Source organism: Alligator sinensis, unplaced genomic scaffold (assembly GCF_000455745.1).
Source record: "Alligator sinensis unplaced genomic scaffold, ASM45574v1 scaffold313_1, whole genome shotgun sequence".
In the NCBI taxonomy this organism is placed as follows: Eukaryota; Metazoa; Chordata; order Crocodylia; family Alligatoridae; genus Alligator; species Alligator sinensis.
The window spans coordinates 2456900-2479674 of NW_005841939.1; the positions used below are offsets into that span (position 1 = coordinate 2456900).

General features: G+C 40.4%; 1 protein-coding gene across 5 annotated transcripts in view; it reads right to left on the reverse strand.

The window, feature by feature from the left end:
• Positions 1–777: 777 nt before the first annotated feature.
• Positions 778–22775, reverse strand: part of ATG5 (autophagy related 5) — a 151404-nt gene continuing 129406 nt past the window's right edge. For all 5 annotated transcript variants that reach the window (XM_025199236.1, XM_006019809.2, XM_025199237.1 and 2 more), the window contains one exon: positions 778–2830. In XM_025199236.1, coding sequence (XP_025055021.1) covers positions 2694–2830 — 137 coding nt within the window. In that variant the 3' untranslated portion in view covers positions 778–2693. The remainder of the gene's footprint in view (positions 2831–22775) is intronic.

The following is a 22775-nucleotide window of genomic DNA, read 5'->3' on the forward strand; positions in this document are numbered from 1 at the left end:
CGTAGCAAGCAGTGTCTGATGTAGTGTTGAACTGTACCTTACTGGATACACTGAGAATTTAAATTTACAGAGATATCTTGCTTATCTGCTCCTGTTCAAAAGCATTAAAATTAATTTACTAGACAGACCATGTTCTTCACAGTGAAAAAAGAAATGCTGCCTCTGATTTTGGCCAAGTTTAAAAGAGAAATATTTAAATTAAAACACAATACATTTTCTGTTGCTATCAGGTTTTACAAAAATAATACAACAATGCAATGAAAATACAACTATAAAGTAGAAAAATATCTCTGTGATTAAGCTTATATAAAATAAATGCCTAATTCCATTCTTGGGATGCAAGTCTCATTTAGTGTAACCTTACCAGCTCCTTATATAAATAAATTCACTGAATCTCATTTAATTGATTTGTAAATGGCTATTCCTTTTGTCACTGCTTCTCACAGCTTTGTTACTGACAGTGCATCTATTTTTCCACTTAAAATAAAGACAGACTCAAACATTATTTTACTTTTTTAATAAACAATAAAGTTTAAATAGTTAAAATTAAAAGAACCAGTATATAGTAGAGCCAAGTATTATATTTTGTTTCCATTCCATGCCAGGCTTTAGAGGTTGGATTTATTAGTAGATGAGGGTCTTGAGAAGAGGCTTATGCTTAAAATGCTGGTGTAATATAAATTGAGTATGCTAAGATAGAAAATGGCTTAATACAAGCCACATTAAAACAAAGATAACAGTTTTTGTAGCTTACGTAGTGGGCTGTCTCTTTTAGCATTTTATTTTGCCTCATTAATGAGAAAAGTATACCGGTCTTCTTACTTTAATGGTCTACAAAATATTGGCAAGACTGAATTTCTCCAGAACATTGAGACACTTTGTCCTGCTAGTCGGAAAGTCAAAATACCAAAGGGAGAAATCCAAATGGAACTGAAAATTAGAATCCTTTAACCAAACCATCCAGAATGCACTGCGTTTCCATTTGGCATAAAAATGGATCAATATTTATTTTACTAGTTTTTTTTTAATTCCTTCAAATCTACATATTTACAACATATCTATTTTACTTTTCCTTTTTCCCTTGTCTCTCCTTAATGTAATTTCTGCCTTTATATATCCTTAAAACAATTCCTATTTGCTTCTGTTCAATCTCAGTCACACTGACATTTTTTATTAGCTTTTTAGGGTTTTTCTTTCTTTCGATTTCTACACTGTCTCAGTGTTGCTTCTTTCCTGTCTTTGTGCATGAGTCTGCTTTGTTTTTTCATCCATATACACGTAAATGATCCTACAAAGAAGGCCAGCAGGAAAAAAGGCAACAGTGCTGTGACTTACTAGGCCATTAGCGAGCCACAGCTTCAGAAATAATTTCCAATATTTTCTCTTTTGGTGAGGTTGCATTTCTTCAGGAAAACATTTAGTTGATAGTATACTTATAACATACTCTTGTGCCACAACAACCAAGACTGTCAGACAAAGCAATGCAGCACAATTGGATGAATGTACCGTAACGTGGAAAGCCGGTAGGGTCCCAGTAGCAGCTGCAATGATGAAGTTCAAAAAACATTAAAAAAAGAAGTCAGATCATGAAAAATATATTTGTAAGTTAAGGGAAATCTATTTCAATGAGATTTAGGCTTTTAAAATTCACAGGCCGATTGCCACAGTAAGAAAATAAATTCAGATATAATGAAGAACTAGCTTAGAAAAGGCTCAGCTTCCAATATTCAAAATTATTAAAAACAATACATCTGTTTATCCTATTATGACTTAACTGCCTTCTAGCCTATGGGAATAAATAGAATGGTATGACAATCTGTAACATCCTTTTACATTTTTTTTTTACTGATTAAAGAAAATATTTTCACAGAAAAAAAGTTAAATTGGCAAAGAGAAATGACACCACAGATCCCGAGACAAAATTACCCTATGACATTACCATTTTAATGAAAACTGGTTCGAGGGATTAGGGCATAGTCTAATATACCCTAATATATACTAGGACATTTTTAGTGACCAACTGCTTATAAATCCTAATATTTATGACTTGGTTTGTATGTTCTTAAATAAAACATGCGCATAGGTTTTATTTAAAAAAATCTCACTGCTTGCTATCAAAGTTAAAAGACCATATGCATACGAATAGACATACTGTAAACACATGAAATTCTCATTAAGGAAAATGGGTCTACTGTAATTTGGTCTTTTACAAAAAGTTACTACAAGTTATTGATAACTGAATCTCTCCTAGTGTCTCATTTTCTAGAAAATTAAACCAACATTTCCACTCTCATCAAAGTTGAACCACTATTACTTTAGGAAATACCCATGTTTATTTGTTCATCAGAAGTACAAATCAAGTGGCACATATTTCCATTTGCTCTTCAGGCTGACAGTTTCAACTTCATTACATTTTACAAGAAAAGAGCAAGCTTACAGTGGTCCTGTAAAGTCTTTCATATCGCAACTGAGGTTTAAATGACGACAGTGGAGAAAAGCAGTGGTGATGCAAAGTAAGACCAGCCCAATTGCCCTTATCTGGTGATGAGATCTTTTTTCCTGTTTGGCTTGCAGCAGTGAATTTTTTTTTTCTGGTCAGGTTGCCTTCACCAACCCCAACAGAAGTAAAAGGTTGACATGCCCTGGTAAATCCATCTCGAGGATATTTCCTTGTATCTGATATAGATGATCCTTCAATCTGTAGGTCGGGGAATGATACTAATGTGAAGAAAATTATCAGGATAACTCATATGTTCACTTAGCCACTGTATTGGTGTCTCCAGCATTGGCTCAATTCCATGAATCATTACTTGAATCGTCTTTTCATCATCTAATTCAATGAAAAATAAAGACGATTAATAAAAGAAACACAGTTCAAAACTACTTAAATAAATAAGAACTTGCATAAAAGTTTAATTTACAATAGGCTGAAATTAACTGCTTTGATAAAGTAATAAATTGTACTACAAGCTTCATAAGACCAAGAAATATTGACACGGAGAAAGTTGAGAATGTTGCAGTTTGCATCATGTAAAACAGAAACTCTAACATAAAATGAATTCTGAGAAAAATTCTGTTAAAGTGAAACTTAATGAAAGTGCCAGTCTTCTTTATTACACTTACAGTTCTGTCCTACAGAAATAACAGTTTTATGTTAATAACATTCTAAAGACATCCCACGTTTTCCAGTTCTAGAAATTACGCTAAAAAAAAAGACAGCACAGATGACATGCCTTACTTTAGTGAATGACCCTCATCTCCAAAAACGTAATACTTTATATGAATAGAATTTTAAATTTGTTTATCTGGGTTCTCCTGGAAAAGGTGTATGATATATAGTAAATCCGGTTCTATAAATCACAAACAACTGGAAAACCCTGGAATTTATTCATTTTACTAAGTATTATTTTCTCAGTTTAAAGGCTCCAGCAACATAATTGGGTTACTCAATGTTAACTAAGTTGGTACCAAATCTTCCCACTTTGTTTCATTTAAATAAATGCATGAGTTAATTTCTAGTACAACAGAGATCTATTCTAAGAATATTTCAATTCCTTGTATTAATACTTGTCCCAAAAGATGAAGAAACTTTGATCCTTCAATTCAAATGATGGGAACCAGCTAAAACAGCTGACACGATTGCCACAAAAGCAAAACTGGTTAAAAAAATGCATCATTTCTCAATCTTGAAATGAGAAGTAAAGCCATTTGAAATCTGCTCAGAAAGACAGTTAAAAGAAAAGTAACCAGTGACCTTTTATTATTTACGTGCTATACTTAGGCACACATGTGCACAGATCTACCAAGTAAAATCAGCATTCACTGTCCCTAAATGTCAGTGCTCTCCCTATTTGAAAGCCAAAACTCTGATGTTCCCAGAGGATGAAAGACTGTGCTGCCACAGGAATATACATAGGATAGCAGATTATAAGAAACAAAAGGAAAATTGCTGGTTCTCTTAGTAAGAGGGCCATGATTCTCCATCTGCAAAACAAATAGGATGTTATTTGTGTTCTGTAACCAGGATAAAGGCCTGACAACCATCTCACAACCAGCTGCCAGATATTAATTATTAAACAGATATTAAACACATTAGACCCCTTGTTATACAACATCAGCAGTTACAAGTTACTGTATCAATCTTGAGAGCAGAGATGCAGTACTGTATTTAAATAAACTTAAAAAAAAAAGAAGTTTGTTATATGATACCAACAGTTACAAGTTTGCAAAAAAAATATTGAGGGTTCAGATAACTGAGGATGTACTTTATTTCAACTAAGCGCATTCCTAAAATTGGTTTAAATCTTAGGTCTTAGTTCCACAAAAACACATGGCATGCAGGCATTCTCACTGTACTCTGCATGAATGTTTTCAGCTTTAGGGTTTTTTTGTGGACAGAGCATAAAATGGGGTGCTGCCATTTTATAATGAGCTATGCTGTTTTAGATCAGACATTTTGATAAGCTTAAAATGGTATCAGTCAGACTGTAATAATTTTACAAGGCCAAAAGGCAGCTTGCATTAAGTATAGTACTTATAATGGGAAGTTGTTACACCATGATTAAAACAGGTATTTCTTACCAAATGTAGCAACATGTTTTGAGTTTTTTTTAACAGCTTTCAAAATACAAGCCTGTACACAATATTCTACTGGTTAGCCATACTGTTGATTATATCAGTCTATATTATGGGATTATTTAATTTTAGAAAACAATTTTACCTTGCTCTATATATATGCAAACTAGACAGCAGAGAGGACAAGGGGGCTTTTCTGAACTTGGCTATTCCTTTTGCACTTTGATGCACTGCACACTGGGAAAAAGCCACATAGTTTGAGAAGTAAATACATTTACTGTAAGTGAAATATAAATAATGAGGTCAAGACCTTTCATTCCACATGCCACACAAAGAAATACACTGGTTCCAAAACATTTGGTCACACCAAATTTCTGCATCAAAACGATTCATATAACAATTTAAATTTCAAGACTCATAGCTACAATGACTTATACCATGGAAGTATTTATACCTGAAGAATGTGTACGTAATAAAGTTCAAAGGGGATATTAAATATAAAATAGATTTAAAGCAACACTAGTTTACAACTGAATTCACTGTTTATATAGAATTGAATCGTCTTTGCTATTTTCCTCAAACACAGATCCATGTGTCAGCAAGGTTCCCATCTTTTTCTCCTATTTAACCCTATATTCAAATCATAACTCCTCATTTGCAATTGTCAAATTTGAACAATAACAGATGATAGTCCAGATACTATCCTGCCTCTAAAATATCTAAATTCCCCTCTACATGTTACATTTATGCTGCAGTCACTATGTTAATCATGGCATAAATGGCAAAAGTGCACTCAATTTAAGGTGCCATAAAATGGCAAACTGGCCATAAAAATATAATGCATAACATTTTTATAGCTGGTTTATATGGCACCTTAAATTGAACACATAGCAGGTCTGGTCCAGGGCCAACAATCACCTGATTGCCAACTTCTGTCCTGAACAACTGAAACCAAGATGAAGTAAGCAGGAGGCTCACTACACCTATATTACAATGGGTGATATTTAGGGCGCTTGCCTAGGGAGGGGAAAAGCTGGGTTCTAGGCTCTTCTCAACCAGAGGGTGTTTGAATCCATTTCCTATTTTTCAGGGAACTGCCCCGACTACTGGCTTACAGGCTAGCCGTGTCTGACAGCATCCTCTATACCTCCTGCTGGAGCTGGGTGGACACGATACCCACTCTGGACACCCTCCAGTAGCCACCCTAAACACGTTCTGTACTCCATCTTATCTGTGTACTGTCCTGTCCTTGCCTACTATGCCTTGATGCAATATTTATATAATTTGGGAGACTGCCCTCAGACCATTAGTGTGACATTTTTGGTGTTTTACTCTGCCCTTCTCAACATTAGGCCACCTCATTCTGACCCAATCCATTCCTCTAGGGCAGCGATTCTAAACCAAGGTGCCACAGCACCCTGGGATACCTCGAGAACCTGTCAAGGGTGCCATGGGGTGCCACACAATGTTAGCACTGTTAGATTTACAAACATGATTCAGTTAGGTTTACAAATAAGATAAACTGAGACATTTCAAACAGAAACAGACCATTGTTGTGGTCTTTTTGAGTTCTCTGCAACAGAAAAATTGCTATATCATTTTTCTCTAGGCAAAAAAAGAGAGAAAATTTAGAGCTAGTATTTTCCAATGAGTGCTCAGACTATCTAGGGGTGCTCTAAGTCTAAAAAGATTGAGAAACACAGTTCTAGGGATTGCTTGCCCTGTATTCATACTCAGTCCACTGGGCCCTTTCTCTGTCCTGCAGTCAGGCTCCACACAGGGTTGGTCATCCTTAGTCCAATACTGCAATCTATGTCCTCCTGCTTCGCATCTTTAGTGGCCTCCCATCTCCCTTAAAGCCACCCCCATGCCTTGCGGCTAAACATAAACACAGGGAACCAAATTAGCAGGCTTACTGCTCTCAAGCCTACCTCTGCACTCAGAAACAGCGGTTAGGGGCCTCTGTTACACTAGGCTATCAAGCAAAAAGGAATGCAAGAGTCATTAGGGCCAGAGTGACAGCATTCCAAATACAGCCTGAACCCAAGGAGGAAGGCATGCTTCTGCAAGATGCTTAGTCCTGGGTTCTGCTTCCTGTTCCCAGTGTTATTTATGTATTTTATCAAATAACTATTTAGTAAAATGACTGGCACTCCTGCATCCAGTGCCAGATACATTTTTTTCATTTAGCAGTGTAAGTATGCCCCATACAGTCTCCTACCATGGATTAAGCCTGGGATATCAAAATCACTTTGTGCCTCAGTATACATCCAGACTCCGGGCTCCTTGTGGGCTGGATCTAGCTTGGGCACAGGGTGATTTCAGCCTAAGGCACGTGATAGTAGCACTAGCTCCAGCTTTGGCTCCTACCATGGGCCCCATACTGCCACCACCATGTTCCCCATACTGGAGCCAGAGCCGCCACTGCTGCTGCATGTCACAGCTCTGGCTCCGTGACATGGATGGCTCCAGCCTGGGGTGGCAGCAGAGCCACAGGCTGAGAAGATGGGACTGCAGCAATAGCAATGCGCAAAACAGGCAAAGCGTGAGTAGTGTTGCATCTGTACTCATTCACCCTCCTACTGCTGCTTGCCATGTCCACCAGGGCCTAAGGGCCTCAGATTCTGTGGCAGACCACTCCCTCCTTTCCATGCCCTACCTCCCCACAATTTCCAGTGGCCTGCCAACAGCTTGTCAGGATGGATAGAGTGGCTCCAAATATTACATCTGGTCAACTGGATATATGTTTGACATCCCTGGATTACTACTAATGGGCATGTGTAGACTAAAAGGGGGCTCTAAATGGAACAGAGGATTTTTAAAAACACCGCTTCAATTTAAGGTGAAGTAACCCCCTGTGTCATGTCCCCCTGTGTCTTCCCTGCCTCTCCAGTGGCAGGGAGGGGAGGGTGAGCTGACAGTGGGCAGAGTGGTCCCTGGGCTGCAGTGGGGGGGAGGGTTGGGGCTTCCCTCCACTTCAGTGGCAGCTCCCCCCAGGCAGCACCTGCCCACAGGCACCTGGCTCAGGTGGTCCTGGAGGGCACCACAGCTGCAGAGAAAGGACCAGGTCCCCATGCAGCTCATGCAGGCTCCCAGTGGGGGGGGGGAGATCAGGCTTGCTGCTTTTTTTTTTTTTTTCTTTCCTTTGGTGGAGCCTGCCTTCCCGAGCCGTTGCCAGGCTGCCTGCACAGTCCCTGAGCCAGAGTCCGGTGTTTCGCTCCGTGGCTGTAGGGCAGCAAACTAAAACTCCTCGGAGGTGTTGTAGTTTGCTGCGCCCCAAGTAATTTCAGGTGCATTACGCCACCGAATGTACTACAGCCGCTGGAATTAAGACACAATAGGACGCTGATGCATGCAAACACCAACACCATTAAATCGGTGCAAAAGCATTTAACTCACTTTAAAGCGTCATGCATACATGCCCCTTGTTTCATCTACACACACCCAACGACAAGATTCTCCTCTGCTAAAAAGTCAGTTAACCTACTTCCATGGTATGAGGTTCAGAAAGCAAAGAAACAGAGCTTGTGATGGAGGATCTGTCACAGTGCATCCCTGTGACTTTTTATATGGCTGAAGGAACATCTATAAACAAACTATATACTTGGGCAGGGGTTTTCAACCTTTTTGGGTCAGTGTACCCCTGGCGGCCAGTCAACGAGTGGGGGCGGTCCACCAGCAGCCGATCGATGACCGGGAAGTGGGGGGGATCCCCCGCAACCAACTGGCAAGCGTATTGGCAGCAGAAGTGCTGACGGTTCCCACTGCTGAGTACCCCTTGAGGCTATCCCAAGTACCTCCAGGGGTACACATACTCCCAGTTGAAAACCCCTGTACTAGGGCTACCAGGATAATTCTTGCCGAATCTTCCCCAAACTCTGAGAATGCTTGGGAAGCATTCTTGAAGTAGAAGGACCATGCTATCTTTAATGCACTGGGCAGGCATTCTTAACTGTACTCCTTTAGAGCAGAACTTTTGACATTTGCTTTCTCTGGCCAAAAATGACACCACTTGACAAATATATCTTGGATTACATTGTCACTTATTGGCCAATGCTGCTCAGATTATCTAGATAAAATATAGAATGGCTCCTATTTAAGGCTTAGGAAGGTAAAAAGATACGAAGTCCATTAGAGGCAGGTTGTTATATGTTGATATGATTCTCCATTACTGACTCATCTGTCCAAATATAAAAACCCCTGCAAGGCATGTAGTATTGGTATGTGGAAGGAACCAGAAGTGTTAAATAGCCTCTGGATATTATCTAAGAACAATGCAAGGAATGAATGGTCAGAAACATTGTAGTCATTTAGCAATGACAGGAGATGAATTTTCTTTTTAATTCAAACATTTTAGTATGAAGTTTCAGATCCATTTCAAATTTATTAATCCATATACATATCGTATCCTACTTTCAATTATACTAAATTTTGGAGCCCAATAACAGTTTGTAGCAATGAAATTCCTACACATAGTTGTGTCACGTGAAAAAATTTCCTTCATCAAAGTCATTTTAATCCCCTTCAGATGTACTTAATGGCTCCTTGCACTTGTATTATAAAACTGTTAACATAAGTGTTCAATCTACCTTCTCTAATTCATTTATTATCTTGAATACCTTTACCTTGCCACTTTATACTGGTTTCTTCTAATGTAACAAGTCTAAAATGATCAACCCAAATCTGGTTCTACCTATAGAAGGGTCTCTTCTGCCGAAGTTAAGGCAGGAGTCAGTGAGAAGCAGCAAGAAGTTCTGCAAAGCACTTCAGTTGAAGCCATATACCAGGCAATTCTGTGATTTTTTTTCTTTCTACATTCATACGCTAGTTGGGAAGGTAGGAATATTAATTCTGGAAACCTGTAATAACAGGAGCAACCTAACCTGATCACTTCTTATCCTCTGTGCTGGCTAAATTAGTAGGTTTTGGCTTATTCTGAACATCTGCACACCCAGCTGGTGGCAATCCCCTAGCTTCCACACATTCTTTCCCAGAATCTCTCATACTGAGGGATCCAGCATAGCCAGAGGGCTCTTTTATACATCTACTATTCTAACATAGTGACTATGGACCTATTTTTGGTAATTTTCTTAGAAGCTTGTATCTTGAACAAAATAAAAGAGGACAAAACAATTTTTCTATCCAGGCTACTATCAGCCTGACCCTGGGATCTACTGTCACACTGCTGGGTATTTGTTTTCCTGATCCCCAAAACAAAGGTTTTCACTAGACTGCAGAGGACAAGGAATTTAGATAATATCATTTCCACTGGGTTAGATTAAACTCTGAACACCTGGAAAGTGATCTTGCAATTCCTGCCTTAATTGTAGTCCCCCTATCTTTTTCCTTCCCTGCAGTATCTTTCATTTTTCCTATCTTTCTCTTTTTGTCTGTCTAAGTGTCCAGCTTAGCTAGCCAAGATGTATCAACTTTTGCAATACTACTGTAATGTAACTCCTTAAATGCAATGCCTTAAATAGGCCAACATGGATAAAAGTTTATCAGGCTTAGAGTGGTTGATAATGTAACATTAAGTTCTTTGATCTCCCTGTACCTAGTTTGCAAGCTAAAAAAAGAAAAGACAAAGATGCATTTAATCTGCTTCTTTTTCAACCAATTGCAGACATTTTGTTTTAGAAAACTGGACTTAAATAGCAGCAGCTTAAGACCATATGAATTGACAACCCACCCAAGAACAGGTACTATTTCCATCACTACCACCTATGCCTGCTATGGAGATTTTTCTCTATAAAAAACTATTCCAACTGAAGGGAAAAAATTATAATGAAAGCTTTATTTAACTTTAAATTTAAAACATTTTAAATTTACCCCGTGCATTTGATAAAAGGTTTTTAGTGGAGTTGTAGCAATCAAGCCAAGCCAGCAATAACTTAACTGGCAAGCTTAAATCACACTTTAAAAAGGTTTTAGCATCTCAGCAAGTATTTACAATTATCCAGTACCTGCCAAGTCAAGATGTACCAATCATCAACACAAAGACATATAATTACATTTCAAGTAGATATTTTAAAAATAAAAACTTTCCACAAAACAGTTTTATATCTCTTTCCTGATAAGAAAGGTTGCCCACATAAGCTTAACTAATTCTGAACCAGTGATATAATTAAATGTTTAACTCTTTACAAAACATCAGGGTTGCAACTGGAAGCCTAGTGCACTAAAATTTTCTTTCAAACTACTCCAACGCAAAACAGCCCATGTTTCTACAATAGTGTCATCATTTTCAATAATATGGGTCATCCCAAATAAATTAAAAACAGTAAAATCTTTTTTACTTGTGTTATTAAGTCAACATGTATTCCCTATGAATATCCATAGACATGCACGTGCATACAAATATTGCACTTACTTAAAAAAAAATAAAAATTCCTTGCCAGTATACCAGGATGTTGCTTGTAGCTGTGTTGGTTTAAGGAGATAGGCAGACAAGGTTCTTTGGGTAAATCTGATAGCTTTTATTACACCAACTAAAATAGTTGGAAAAAAAAAATATTGCCAGTATACCTGAACTTTCATATTCCTAAATATTTGAGATAATATTTTTTAAGCTGCAACATTTAAAATGATCCCTGGGAGCTTTCTTAACATTCTAATGGATATCTATCTTTTATATAGTACCTTTCAGTTAATCAAGTGAATTTGATCATTTGTTGCAAGACAGAACCTTGGACAGATTACTTTTGTTGCTCTGTAAACATACAGAAAATATTGACAGAGTAGCCTATTTTCAAATGAGAAGAATCAGTTTATCTGCTGGGTTTTATTAATAAAGTCCTTAGAACAGGAACTTCAAGTATAACTATTGTTATAATTTAAACACATTTGCCTTCAAGGTGATAGGAAATATATACAGACTAAAAGCCTTTCCGGTTACTATTTCATGTAGTGCACCTTTTTTCTATTTAAGAAGGAAAAAGTTAACTGATTTGTCATTTTGGTTTCATTATATTATGTATATACAATATTGTTCTACACTCCTTAACCAAGTTCCTTAATTTACAAGCAAAGTAAAATGGCAAATGGAGATGAGCTACTTGATTAACCTAAGAAAGTCTGGACAGTTTTGTTCCATGTCTGACAAATTCTTTAATCTCTGCGAAGTTGATCAGTAAAAATCTAGCTAATTGAATCCATCGATGTGAAAAACCACAGGCTGAAGTCTGTACTGCATACATCATGCTGAAAGATTTTTGCTTCAGCCATGGCGGTAATAGTCAGTGGGGTCAGGTCAAAGGGGGTTAAACTGAGTCAGGATATAGCCGAAGGAATACATCAAACACTGATTTTAAAAGGGCAATTAATCTTAGACAGAAATGCTTCCTGGGGAATGAGATCTCAATCTTAAGAGCAAACTACATGATGTAGCAGTAAAAATGTACATATACAAGCTTAGAGAGCTTTCATCCTGTGATCACAAACAGAAGGGCAGCGCTGTTTATCAGAGAAATACAAACCCTTTCTAAAATACTTACATTCATTTCTTCCGGGCCTGTACTCATTGAGAAATAAATATCTTAATGAATACATAATAGAGTACTATTCAAGTACCAATATCAATCAAGTACATTTTATGTGCACACACTGCAAGTACTTTTGCACAGCTACTGCCTTAAAAATATATATTTATTCAATTCTGCTACAGTAAAATCGATCAATTTATTTCTGAAAATTCAGGGAAGCACAGACTGAGGGTTATATGGTAGCTGGAGGGCTTTTGGAGATTAAATTATAGCAGTGTGAGCACCATTTTTTTTTATTAACTGCTAGGAACTGCTCCATATATCAGATTTGAAGGGAATCAGGCAAAGAGGTCATAAGTGATATCCTAAAAGCAGAGTTGTTTAAGATAGTTCAGAAAGTATTTTCTTGCCTCTAAATACCAAAAAATGCAAAAAGGAAACTTATGGCACATACTTGGAAGTGGATGACAAATCAAATTTGAAAAATTTACATAATAGATATAACTAAGCTCAATACTGGAGATTCAATGACTACTGGGGAATTTAACGCTGATAGGAAAAAAATTCTAGTTTTTGCTGACAGAAAAGGCCCTCTAAAATACAAGAACCACCTGTAAAGAAAAGCTGGAGAATTATTCTGCTAAAATGAAGTTAATCATCTAAACTATAAATAATAGGCATGTATACAGTTGGTGTATAAAGTTAGAAAACTCTGTTAGATCCTAGCTGAAAACAGTGAGGCTTAATATCAGGTCATGAGAATGGATTACTCTATTTAATGGTTTTACTGGTGAAGATGCTACTACCAATGCTCTGCTCACCACTCCGCTTAAGCTCTTCTGTTTTTCCAAGTCTCTCCTTCTTTTTGATCATCTACCGAGAGACGCTTAATTCCAATGAGCTCATGAGATATGCAGAATGTAAATGCACAGAAGTGAGAACACCAGGGAAAAGAAGAATGGAAAGGGTGCATGCGAGGACCAAAACCATGAGCCACATTATAATCTCTGGATTTTCCAGCCTGGCACATACAGACCTGTATCTGACTCTTCATTTGGATCACAGTCTCAACATCCAGCTGTGAGCTTTAACAACCTTGTTGAGAAGTCCACTTTCCAGAAGTCTCACTGAGCAAATTAAAGCCCTCCACAAGCTGCAGCTGCTCAGTATGGTCCTCTCCAACCTCTCTTGCCAACTGCAGCCTGCCAGGTGGCACTTTTTTTCCTTTTTTTATAGTAAAGGAATCAATGCAAGTATTTATGGTGTGCATGTGTGCAGATGTGTGCACGCATACACAAGTAATATTTTCGGAGGCTGCCAGTATCCTTGACTTCGAAGGCACAGGTATGCGGGGAACTGGGGAAGCAAGAATGTTTTTGATTGTAATATCAGAGGTATTGATGAGAAGTCAGGAAAACAGAACTTACAATGACAGGCTGAGAGCTATGGGGCTCTTTAGCCTGGAAAAGTGCAGGCTCAGGGGTGATCTGATGACCACCTATAAGTTTATCAGGGGTTACCACCAGTATCTGGGGGAATGTTTGTTCACCAGAGCACCCCAAGGGATGTCGAGGTTGAATGGTTATGAACTACTGCAAGACCATTTCAGGCTGGACATGAGGAATTTCTTTACTGTCCGAGCCCCCAAGGTCTAGAATAGCCTGCCATCGGAGGTGGTTCAAGCACGTACATTGAACGCCTTCAAGATAAATTGGATGCTTATCTTGCTGGGATCCTATGACCCCAGCTGACTTCCTGCGCTTCAGGCAGGGGGCTGGACTCGATGATCTTCCGAGGTCCCTTCCAGCCCTAATGTCTATGAAATCTATGAAATATATTTTCAATGCCTCACCACCATCTAGATTGCTGTTTTTGATCCCATTAGGGATCACAGCCCAGTGGCTAAGAAAGTGAGGAGCCCTCGGTTCTATTCTAGGTTCTGCCCATGGCGACTATATAATGTCCTACGCAAGTCATATCACCTCATTGTTTTTCCATTTTCTCCACTCTCCATTGGTCAGTCCTGTCTATGTAAACTACAGGCTCTTTTGTGACATGAATCTGTTTGACCAATGCCAAATGTAATGGGGTTCCAATGTTCTCTGGGACTTGTAGACAGCACTATACCACACAAGCCAGAGCTGGTCTTGAAATACTGACAAAACACAGATTCTTTGGAATTTGTCAAAGTAAAAACTTTCTGCTACAATTATTTGATTTTGAGGTAGATCCTATAGAAACCTGCATTCCAGGGGCAGATTTCTCACAAACCTACCTTGTTTCCTAATAGTTATCCTGACCAGCTCCTTGGCAGTCCAGACATTCAGGTCCACAGCAGGGAGATGGTCCTGAGGCCAAAATCAGGTTGGTACACTTCCTGTAGTTGACCACCAACCTGAATGCTCTGGGACCAAAACTGCTTCTGTTGTAGAGGATCTCAAAAGTTTGGGTGTTGTTCCAAATTAGAACAGAAACTATTTTTGAAATAGCAAAATCCTCCACAGAAGCAAAAATACCTTTCTCCACACTACTCTAATAATATTGGTAAGTTAGTAAATCTTGTTGAGCCTAATTAAAGTCACTCACTTTCTAACAAGTCTAAAATATAAGTCTGGCCATAACAAATAACAGATAACCTGGCTGCCTTTTACAATCAGGTCACAAAATCCTTGGACGCAGGTGTCGCGGTGGACGTAATCTTTCTGGACTTTAGCAAGGCCTTTGACACTGTCTCTCACCCCATTCTCATAAAAAAATTAGGCGACTTGGTATTGATGCCTACATACAGTCAGATGGGTCGCAAATTGGCTAGAGGGCCGCACCCAGAGAGTGGTGGTAGACAGGTTGTTTTCGACCTGGAGGGATGTAGGCACTGGAGTCCCCCAGGGCTCGGTCCTCAGGCCCATACTGTTCAACTTCTTTATCAGCAACTTGGACGAGGGCGTGAAAAGCACCTTGTTCAAATTCATGGACGACACTAAGATGTGGGGAGAGGTGGGCACAGTGGAAGGGAGGGACAGGTACAACTAGATCTGGACAGGTTACAGGGGTGGGAGGATGAGAATAGGATGGGATTCAATACTGTCAAGTGCAGGGTACTGCACCTAGGGAGAAAGAACCAGCAGCATACCTTTAGGCTGGGGAACTCCCTTCTCATTAGCACAGAGGCAGAAAGGGATCTTGGAACCATTATTGATTCCAACATGAACATGGGTCACCAATGTGAGGACAATTTCTAAGCCATCCTTGAAACACTCTCAAATACTGTATGATAAAGGGCCCTTTGATGATCCTTCTAAATCTTGTGGGCCACCATTCTCTCTGAGTTTACTGGAGAGACCCTCAACAAGCCTTCTGAAATGTAAAAATTGGCATGTTTTTGCCAGTCTTATAGGCTAGCCAGGAGATCCATACATCTGTATGCACCTATGCTATTAGAGCCATGCTCCCTTCTGAAGTATACAAACAGGTTTTATTACCAAGGCAATTCAGAAAGTCATAGATTCACAGATGTTAGGGTCGGAAGGGACCTCGGTAGGTTATAGAGTCTGACCCCCTGCCCTGGGCAGGAAAGAGCACTGGGGTCAGACAACTCCAGCTAGATGCTTGTCCAGTTTCCTCTTGAACACCCCCAAGGTAGGGGAGAGCATCATCTCCCTTGGAAGCCCAGTCCAGATTCTGGAACCCCTTACAGTAAAAAAGTTTTTTCTAATGTCCAACCTAAATCTGCTCTCTGTCAATTTGTGGCCATTGTTCCTAGTTACTCCAGGGGGTGCCCTAGTAAATAGAGCATCTCCTATTCCCTGATGCCCTCCCCCGATGAATTTATAGGCAACCACAAGATCACCTCTAAGCCTTCTGTTGCAAAGGCTGAAGAGATCTAGGTCCCTCAGTCTCTCCTCTTAGGGCTTTGCCTACAGGCCTCTGGCCATACAAGTGGCCCTCCTCTGAACCCTCTCAAGATTCTCCACATCCCTCTTGAAGTGCAGCACCCAAAACTGGATGCGGTACACCAACTGCAGCCTGACCAATGCTACAGAAGCGAAGCATCACCTCCCTGGACCTGTTCGTCATGCATCTGCTAATGCATGATAAAGTGCAGATAGCCTTGTTTATCACTTTGTCACACTGATGACTCATGTTCATCTTGGAGTCAACTATGTCTCCAAGATCCCATTCTGCTGCTGTTCTAGAAGGTCATCCTCCAGCCTGTAAGTGTGCTGGTGGTTCTTTTTGCCCAGGTGCAGCACTTTGCACTTGTCTTTGTTGAACTGCAGACTATTTCGTTCTGCCCATTTGTCCAACCTGTCCAGATCCGCCTGGATCCGTTCCCTATTCTACCACAATTTGGTATCATCTGCAAACTTGGACAGGGTGCTTTCTACACCCTCCTCCAAGTCACTGATGAAGACATTGAACAGCACTGGTCCAAGAACTGAGCCCTGTGGGACTCCGCTGCCCAAATCTTTCCAGGTTGATATTGACCCATCCCCCACCACTCTCGGGATGCGACCCCTAAGCCAATTTATCACTCACCTGACCCTGCAATCATCTACAGTCACAGCCTGTCAGTTTATTTACGAGAACAGAATGCAATACCATATCAAAGGCCTTCTTAAAGTCTAGGGAGATGACATCTACCTTGACTCTTGCATCGAAGCATTTTGTAACCTGGCCATAAAAAGAAACAAGGTAAGGCAGGAAGGATCTACCTGCAGTGAGCGCATGCTGATTTCCTTTCAGCATTATTTCCCCTGCTGGGCTCCCACAAATGTGATCCTTAATGATTTTTTTCCAGAGTTTGCCCAAGGTCAGAGGTGACAATAACTGGCCTGTAGTTTCCTGGTTCGTCCCTCCTCCCCTTCTTGAAAACAGGGTCCACATTGGCCCTTTTCCAGTCCTCTGGGACCTGACCAGAGCACCATGAGTGCTCCAACAGCTATGCCAGCTCTCTGTTATGACAGTGGCCAAGTCCTTGAGCACCCTTGGATGAAGTTCATCCAGGCCTGCTGATATGAACACATCCAGCCCCTTCAAGTGCCCCTTCACTAAGTCTGCACTAACAGTTGGTGGGCTGGTGTCCCTCCTGTGTCTATCTATGATCCAATTGGGAGATTTGTCTTGGTCTGTGTCTAGGAATACAGATGCAAATAACTCATTGACGAGTTCAGCTTTGTTCCCACTCTCTGTCACCAATTGCCCTAGTTTGTCCTGTAGGGGTCCTATGCTATCCTGCGCCTTCTGTTTGCTCCCTATATAACTGAAGGACTTTTTGCTGTCCTTAATTTTTGACGCTGGCCTAAGTTCAAATCCTGCTTTGGCCTTCCAAACTGATTACCTGCAAGTGCGAGCCAGGGAGGCATACTCTTCCTTGTTAGCTACCCCCTGTTTCTACAGCCTGTATACCTCTTTCTTTGCCCTTAGGCTTTCCTGGACTTCCCTGTTCAGCCAAGAAGGCTTCTTAGCACCTTTGCCCCCTTATGCACAATGGGATTTGTCTCCTTCTGCACCCGTAGGATCGCTCCTTTGAGGAATGACTACCCTTCCTGGACCTCCATTTCGCCAATGCTCTTGAGCTTTAATGCCTCACTAACTAATCTCCTGAGCATACTGAAGTTAGCCTTTCTGAAGTCTAGCACTTCAGCCCTGCTGGTTAGTTTACCCACCCTTCGCCAGATAGTGAATTCAATCAATCGATGGTCACTATCCCCTAGGTTACCTTCTACCTGCAGATTCCCCACCAGGTCATCCCCTGTAGCTAACAGCAAGTCCAGCAAGGTGTTTCTGCTAGTGGGATCATATACCTCCTGTGTTAGGTGGAGGTCCTCTATGCAGGTTAAGTACCTATGAGAGCGGTTAGATTTGGCTGACTGCTCCTCCCAGCAGATATCAGGGTAGTTTAGGTCACCCATGACAACCATAATCTCTCAACCATACGGCCTCTGAGAGCTGTCTGGAGAATACCAGGTCTAGCTCATCCTCCTGGTGTGGCAATCTATAGTAGATCCTCACTACTAAGTCCCTTTCTCTCCGACCCCTTTGTATCCTGACCCACAGTACCTAGGTTTGGCCCTCCTCTAATCCCAAGTCAGGAAGGAGGGGAGAGTGCACCCTGTTCTAAATCTCCTTTTGCTCCCTAGTTCTACATCAGAATATTGAAGAGTATTTCAGATCATTTAAAAACTGAAAGAACTACCAATACAAGAGAAAATTAAGGTGAAGTTAAGGTTGCAGCCACCCATCAGTGGTAAAAGTGCACTTCATCTTTTAAGAATGGTAGTTTAAAAATATATATATTGTACATTAGAAACCATTAAATACAGTGTGCAAAATGTAACAAACAATGTAATCCTTTAGAAGTATAAGCATTCATAATTAATGTAGTCAAACTACCCTGGTTTTATTCCTAGAGATGGCAGCCCACTATTTTCTCCTTCTTTGCAAGTTAACAATTGTGCTCTATTATTCAGAACCAGAATACCAGCAAGTTATCTATGTAAAATAGCATATATAAATCTCATATAGAGGAGAGCAATTGCATAAAAAGAGCAAAAGTTTAAAAAGATAAATCAATACTTCTTTACCAAAACTCCTATGAAACAAATTCTAGAATCAACGTTGCAGAAGGAATATTTTTAGTATTCTATAGCTAAAAAATAAAAACAAAATAGTTTTGTTTGTTTTAGAGAAAGCCAAGTTAACGTTGCTAATCCTTTGAAACCCCTTTTAAAGGGCTGTCCTGAGTGGGAATTTCTTCTTGACAGTTCTATAACTAAACAAACATATTTCCTATAAACAGCAATTTTAGACGACTGATGTAAATGAGGGAATGAATAAGGAGAAGCAAATTTTCTTTAAACTGCAAAAAAGTCACCATATCAGTTTCTTATGTCCATGATTTGGAATTTCTTCCTTATAACACTGGAAATGCAAACATATGCACAGTTAATAATTTATTAGTTATTTCTGGAATTTGGTACGGACAACTTAATTCATGTAAATGCCTTAAAATGACTGTACCATGAAGAAAAGCAAGTGACAAGGGGTGACTTGCAGGAATTTCTCACCCTTTTCTGTAATCTTGCTGTCTTACTAACAGAAATGATTCTTTTAAATCAACTGATCATTTCCTTCTCTGTGCTAAAAGACAAAATGCCTTTGGACTTCAAGTAGCAAGATTACCTTAGTAGGTATCTGGCCATTTTTAGTGGGAAGGAAAGAAAGGAGAGCACTTTAAAGGCAAGCAGTAACAGGTTATCAGCAAAGGGATATTTTCATTTTAAATATTCAACTTCTTGCCACACATCCATGCCTAGCCATAGGACACACAGACAAACATACAACTTTCAACACAGAATCTATCCTTGCAATTTCAGACATGACTTTTGAAGTTTCTTATAAACAAAATATGAACGAGGTGCTAAAACACATTTTGTAAAAAATATAATTTCATATTACATCAGTCCTGAAATTCATAGGATCATAAGAAACTAGAGCTGGAAGAGAACTCACAAAGTCATTTAGTCCAGCTCCCTGGCTCGAGGCAGGATCATCCCTGACTAAACAAACCATCTCACCTAAGTGCCTGCTCTTGAAAAGATACAGGGATGGAGATTCCACAACTTCTTTAGGTAGCCTGTTCCAATGCTTGACCACTTACATAGTGAGAAAGTTTCTCTTAATCTCCAACCTAAATTTCCTCTGACAAAGCCTGAGACTGTTGCTCCTACTCCAGTCGCCTATGGCCATCCTCTCTCTAATCAACTTTCAGCTATTTAAAGACCGTTACAAAATCTCCCTCAGTCTTCTCTACTCCAGACTAAATAACCCTAGGTTCTTGAAGTCTTTCCTCCCAAGCTCCTTCCTAATCATTTTTGTTGCTCTGCACTTGACTCTTTCCAATCAGACCACATCGTTATTTAAATCTGGGACTCAAAACTGGACACAGTACTTTGCAGTACATAGTGTTAAAGAAAGTGGAAAAATCACTTCCCTTGATTTGCAGTTGACGCTCCTGTTAATACAGTCCAGCATGCTCTTGGTTTTTTGTAACACACACATTGTTGGCTTATATTCAGCTTAGAGTCTGTTCAATGGACCTCCATTCCTGGGGGCAGGGCAGCAAGGGGGAGGGCAGTTCCTGTGCAGCATGCCTAGCCAGGAACAGGGTAAAATGGTGCACACAATGCGGGGGGGAGGGAGGGGGGCGGGGGGGAGAAAGAGACCCAGGCTGCCCACTCTGCGTTTGCGGTCAGAGGGAACGGGGCACCCACATGACATGTGCACCCCCTGCCACCCTGGTCTACACAGTATGCAGCCCTCAGCTGCAACTCCACCCAACTTGGTGTCATCTGCAAATCTGCCAAGCAGGCACTAAATGCTGATACATACTAAAACGTTTAACTATAACACAGCTCTATAAACAACTAAGGACCTGGTTATGCATTGACAAAGTCAATGCATTTGTACAAAGCAGGGTTCAGTTGAAAGTACACTTCACTGTTCAAACATAATAGCATTTATCTACCTTTGATTAAGTTTGAGAGAATTAACTTTTAGCTTTAATTATAGGTCCCTCTACCCCTTTATGAACAGAGACACACAACAATTTACCTTCGTAGAAAATATTAACTGCCATTAATAGAAGCCTGAATTATAAGTTTGAATTTAAAATTGTAAAGTCAGTAGTAGGCAAATATCTAACATATAAATGAACAAAAAAAATCCTATAGCATTATTCTATAAAGTTTACTATACTTATATCATGATAGATGTTTAATGTTTTTTTAATTTCCATTCAATAATGATATACATTAAGGAGTAGAAAAGTCAAACATCTTTAGAATAAAAAAGTTTATTCTAGATTGTTACCTTCTCAAGCGCTATCCCACAGTCAAAAGATAACATACCAAATTATGAGTGTTTAGTTAAGAGAAAAATAATCAGAGATTTATAAATTTTCCAATACTGAATAATAGTACTCTATATTTTTAAAGAAGTTACTTTATAAAAAGGTAAAAACACAAAGTGTCCTTCATTTTTCCTATATGCCATAAGTAGGGGTGCACTGATAAAGATTTTTTGGGCCAATACCTATGGCTAATTATTGACCAGCCATATCAGCTGATAACTGTCCAACTGCTGATATGCAGCCTGGCAGCTTGGAGAGCAGCATCCAGCTGGTAAATTTGTTGGTGGGGAAGGGGTGTGGGGGGACGAAAGAGGCATAGATGCAGGGCCGTCCCGGGGGTGGGGAGGGGGGTGGTGAATCGAGGTGACCGTCCCAGGCCCCGTGCTTGGCAAGAACCCATGGACCTGGATAGAGTGGCCACGGCATTCCATGCTGCCACCAGCTTTGTGTCCAGCCACTTGCTATCCCCCACCCCCCAACACCACTGCTATGAATGGCGGCAGCAGCTTCTTTGGGTCCAGGGTGTGTGCGATTGGAGTAGGGGCAGGGTCCCATATGGGCTGATTTGCCCCAGGCCCCCACCCTGCTCGGGTTGGCTCTGCACGGACAGGTCAGATTAAGGCCCTCATGGTGAGGGAGGGAGTGGGGCTGGGGCAGGTGCTGCACAGCTAGGGCAAAGTGGGACGCGGGACAGAGTGGAGCTGCAGCTTGTCGAGGGAGGGAACGGGGGGGTGGCTTCTGCTGCTATGGGCATTTCACTACATTTCACTACAGTGCCATATCTACATGTTTGGGGTCTTTCTCTGCACTACCACAATACAGAGAGCACTTCTATAGCTTATTAATACAGACACAACTTATGGCCTTAATTGCCATTGATATGATTAGCCAGGTTCTCTAAAGTAAAATTATGCTTGCTTTCTCATCTATGAATATCACTGGAAAAAGCTGTCTTGCTATTTTTAATGCATGTGCTGAAATCTGAATCTGTACCAACTTTCACACCCATTGTGCAAGTATTTCATTTTGTAACTGCTGGGAAAAAGCGGATATTAGCATTTTATATATATATATATACTTCCATTTGGCTTCAAAAGCATAGTTGATATTTAGGAAAGGACTTTTGAAAGTCTCATGTGAATGAATAGCACAGTTTTAATAATAAATTAAAGAATGCTTCTCCCTTTCTCAGAAACGCAAATTTGAAAATCTTCAAATTAGCCTTTTCTTATATATAAGAAATGCCAACACATGCCTGCAGTGGCTGAGGCTAGAAGCTGGGGGACGCTAAAGCAGCCTTCCCTGTCCTTCCACAGTACTGAGCTAAGGGGGGGCATGGTCAGGCCCCGGCAGGGTGCTCTGATTAGGGAAGGGTTCCCCATCCGCCCCTCCCCACAACCAGCAAGGGAGCCAGCAGGGAGTTGAAAACAGAGCACTGAGTTACACAGCAAGGAGTTACACAGGGAGTTGTTAGCATTTATCAGCCCACCAAACAAAACAAAGCCTCTCTTATTAGTTTAAGCTCTTCTTAAACAACTTTTTTCAAGAGAAGAATGGAAGGACTTTACCAGCTATCTGTTGATTATCTCCAAAAAGCCCTAAGCTGACACTGACCTGTCTGCCTTTGTTCAGTCTCCCACAGCATGGACTATGGCCAGGATATGGTATGCTAGCTAATGCTGAGAGGGGGGGTCTACGTAAGGCGGGGGGGGAGGGGGAAATCCCTGCTTGAGCAGGGAGTGGGGGGGGAGCAGGAGGAAGCCAGGTAGAGGCCGCTATACCTGCAGTCTCTGCCAGAGCTTTAGCCA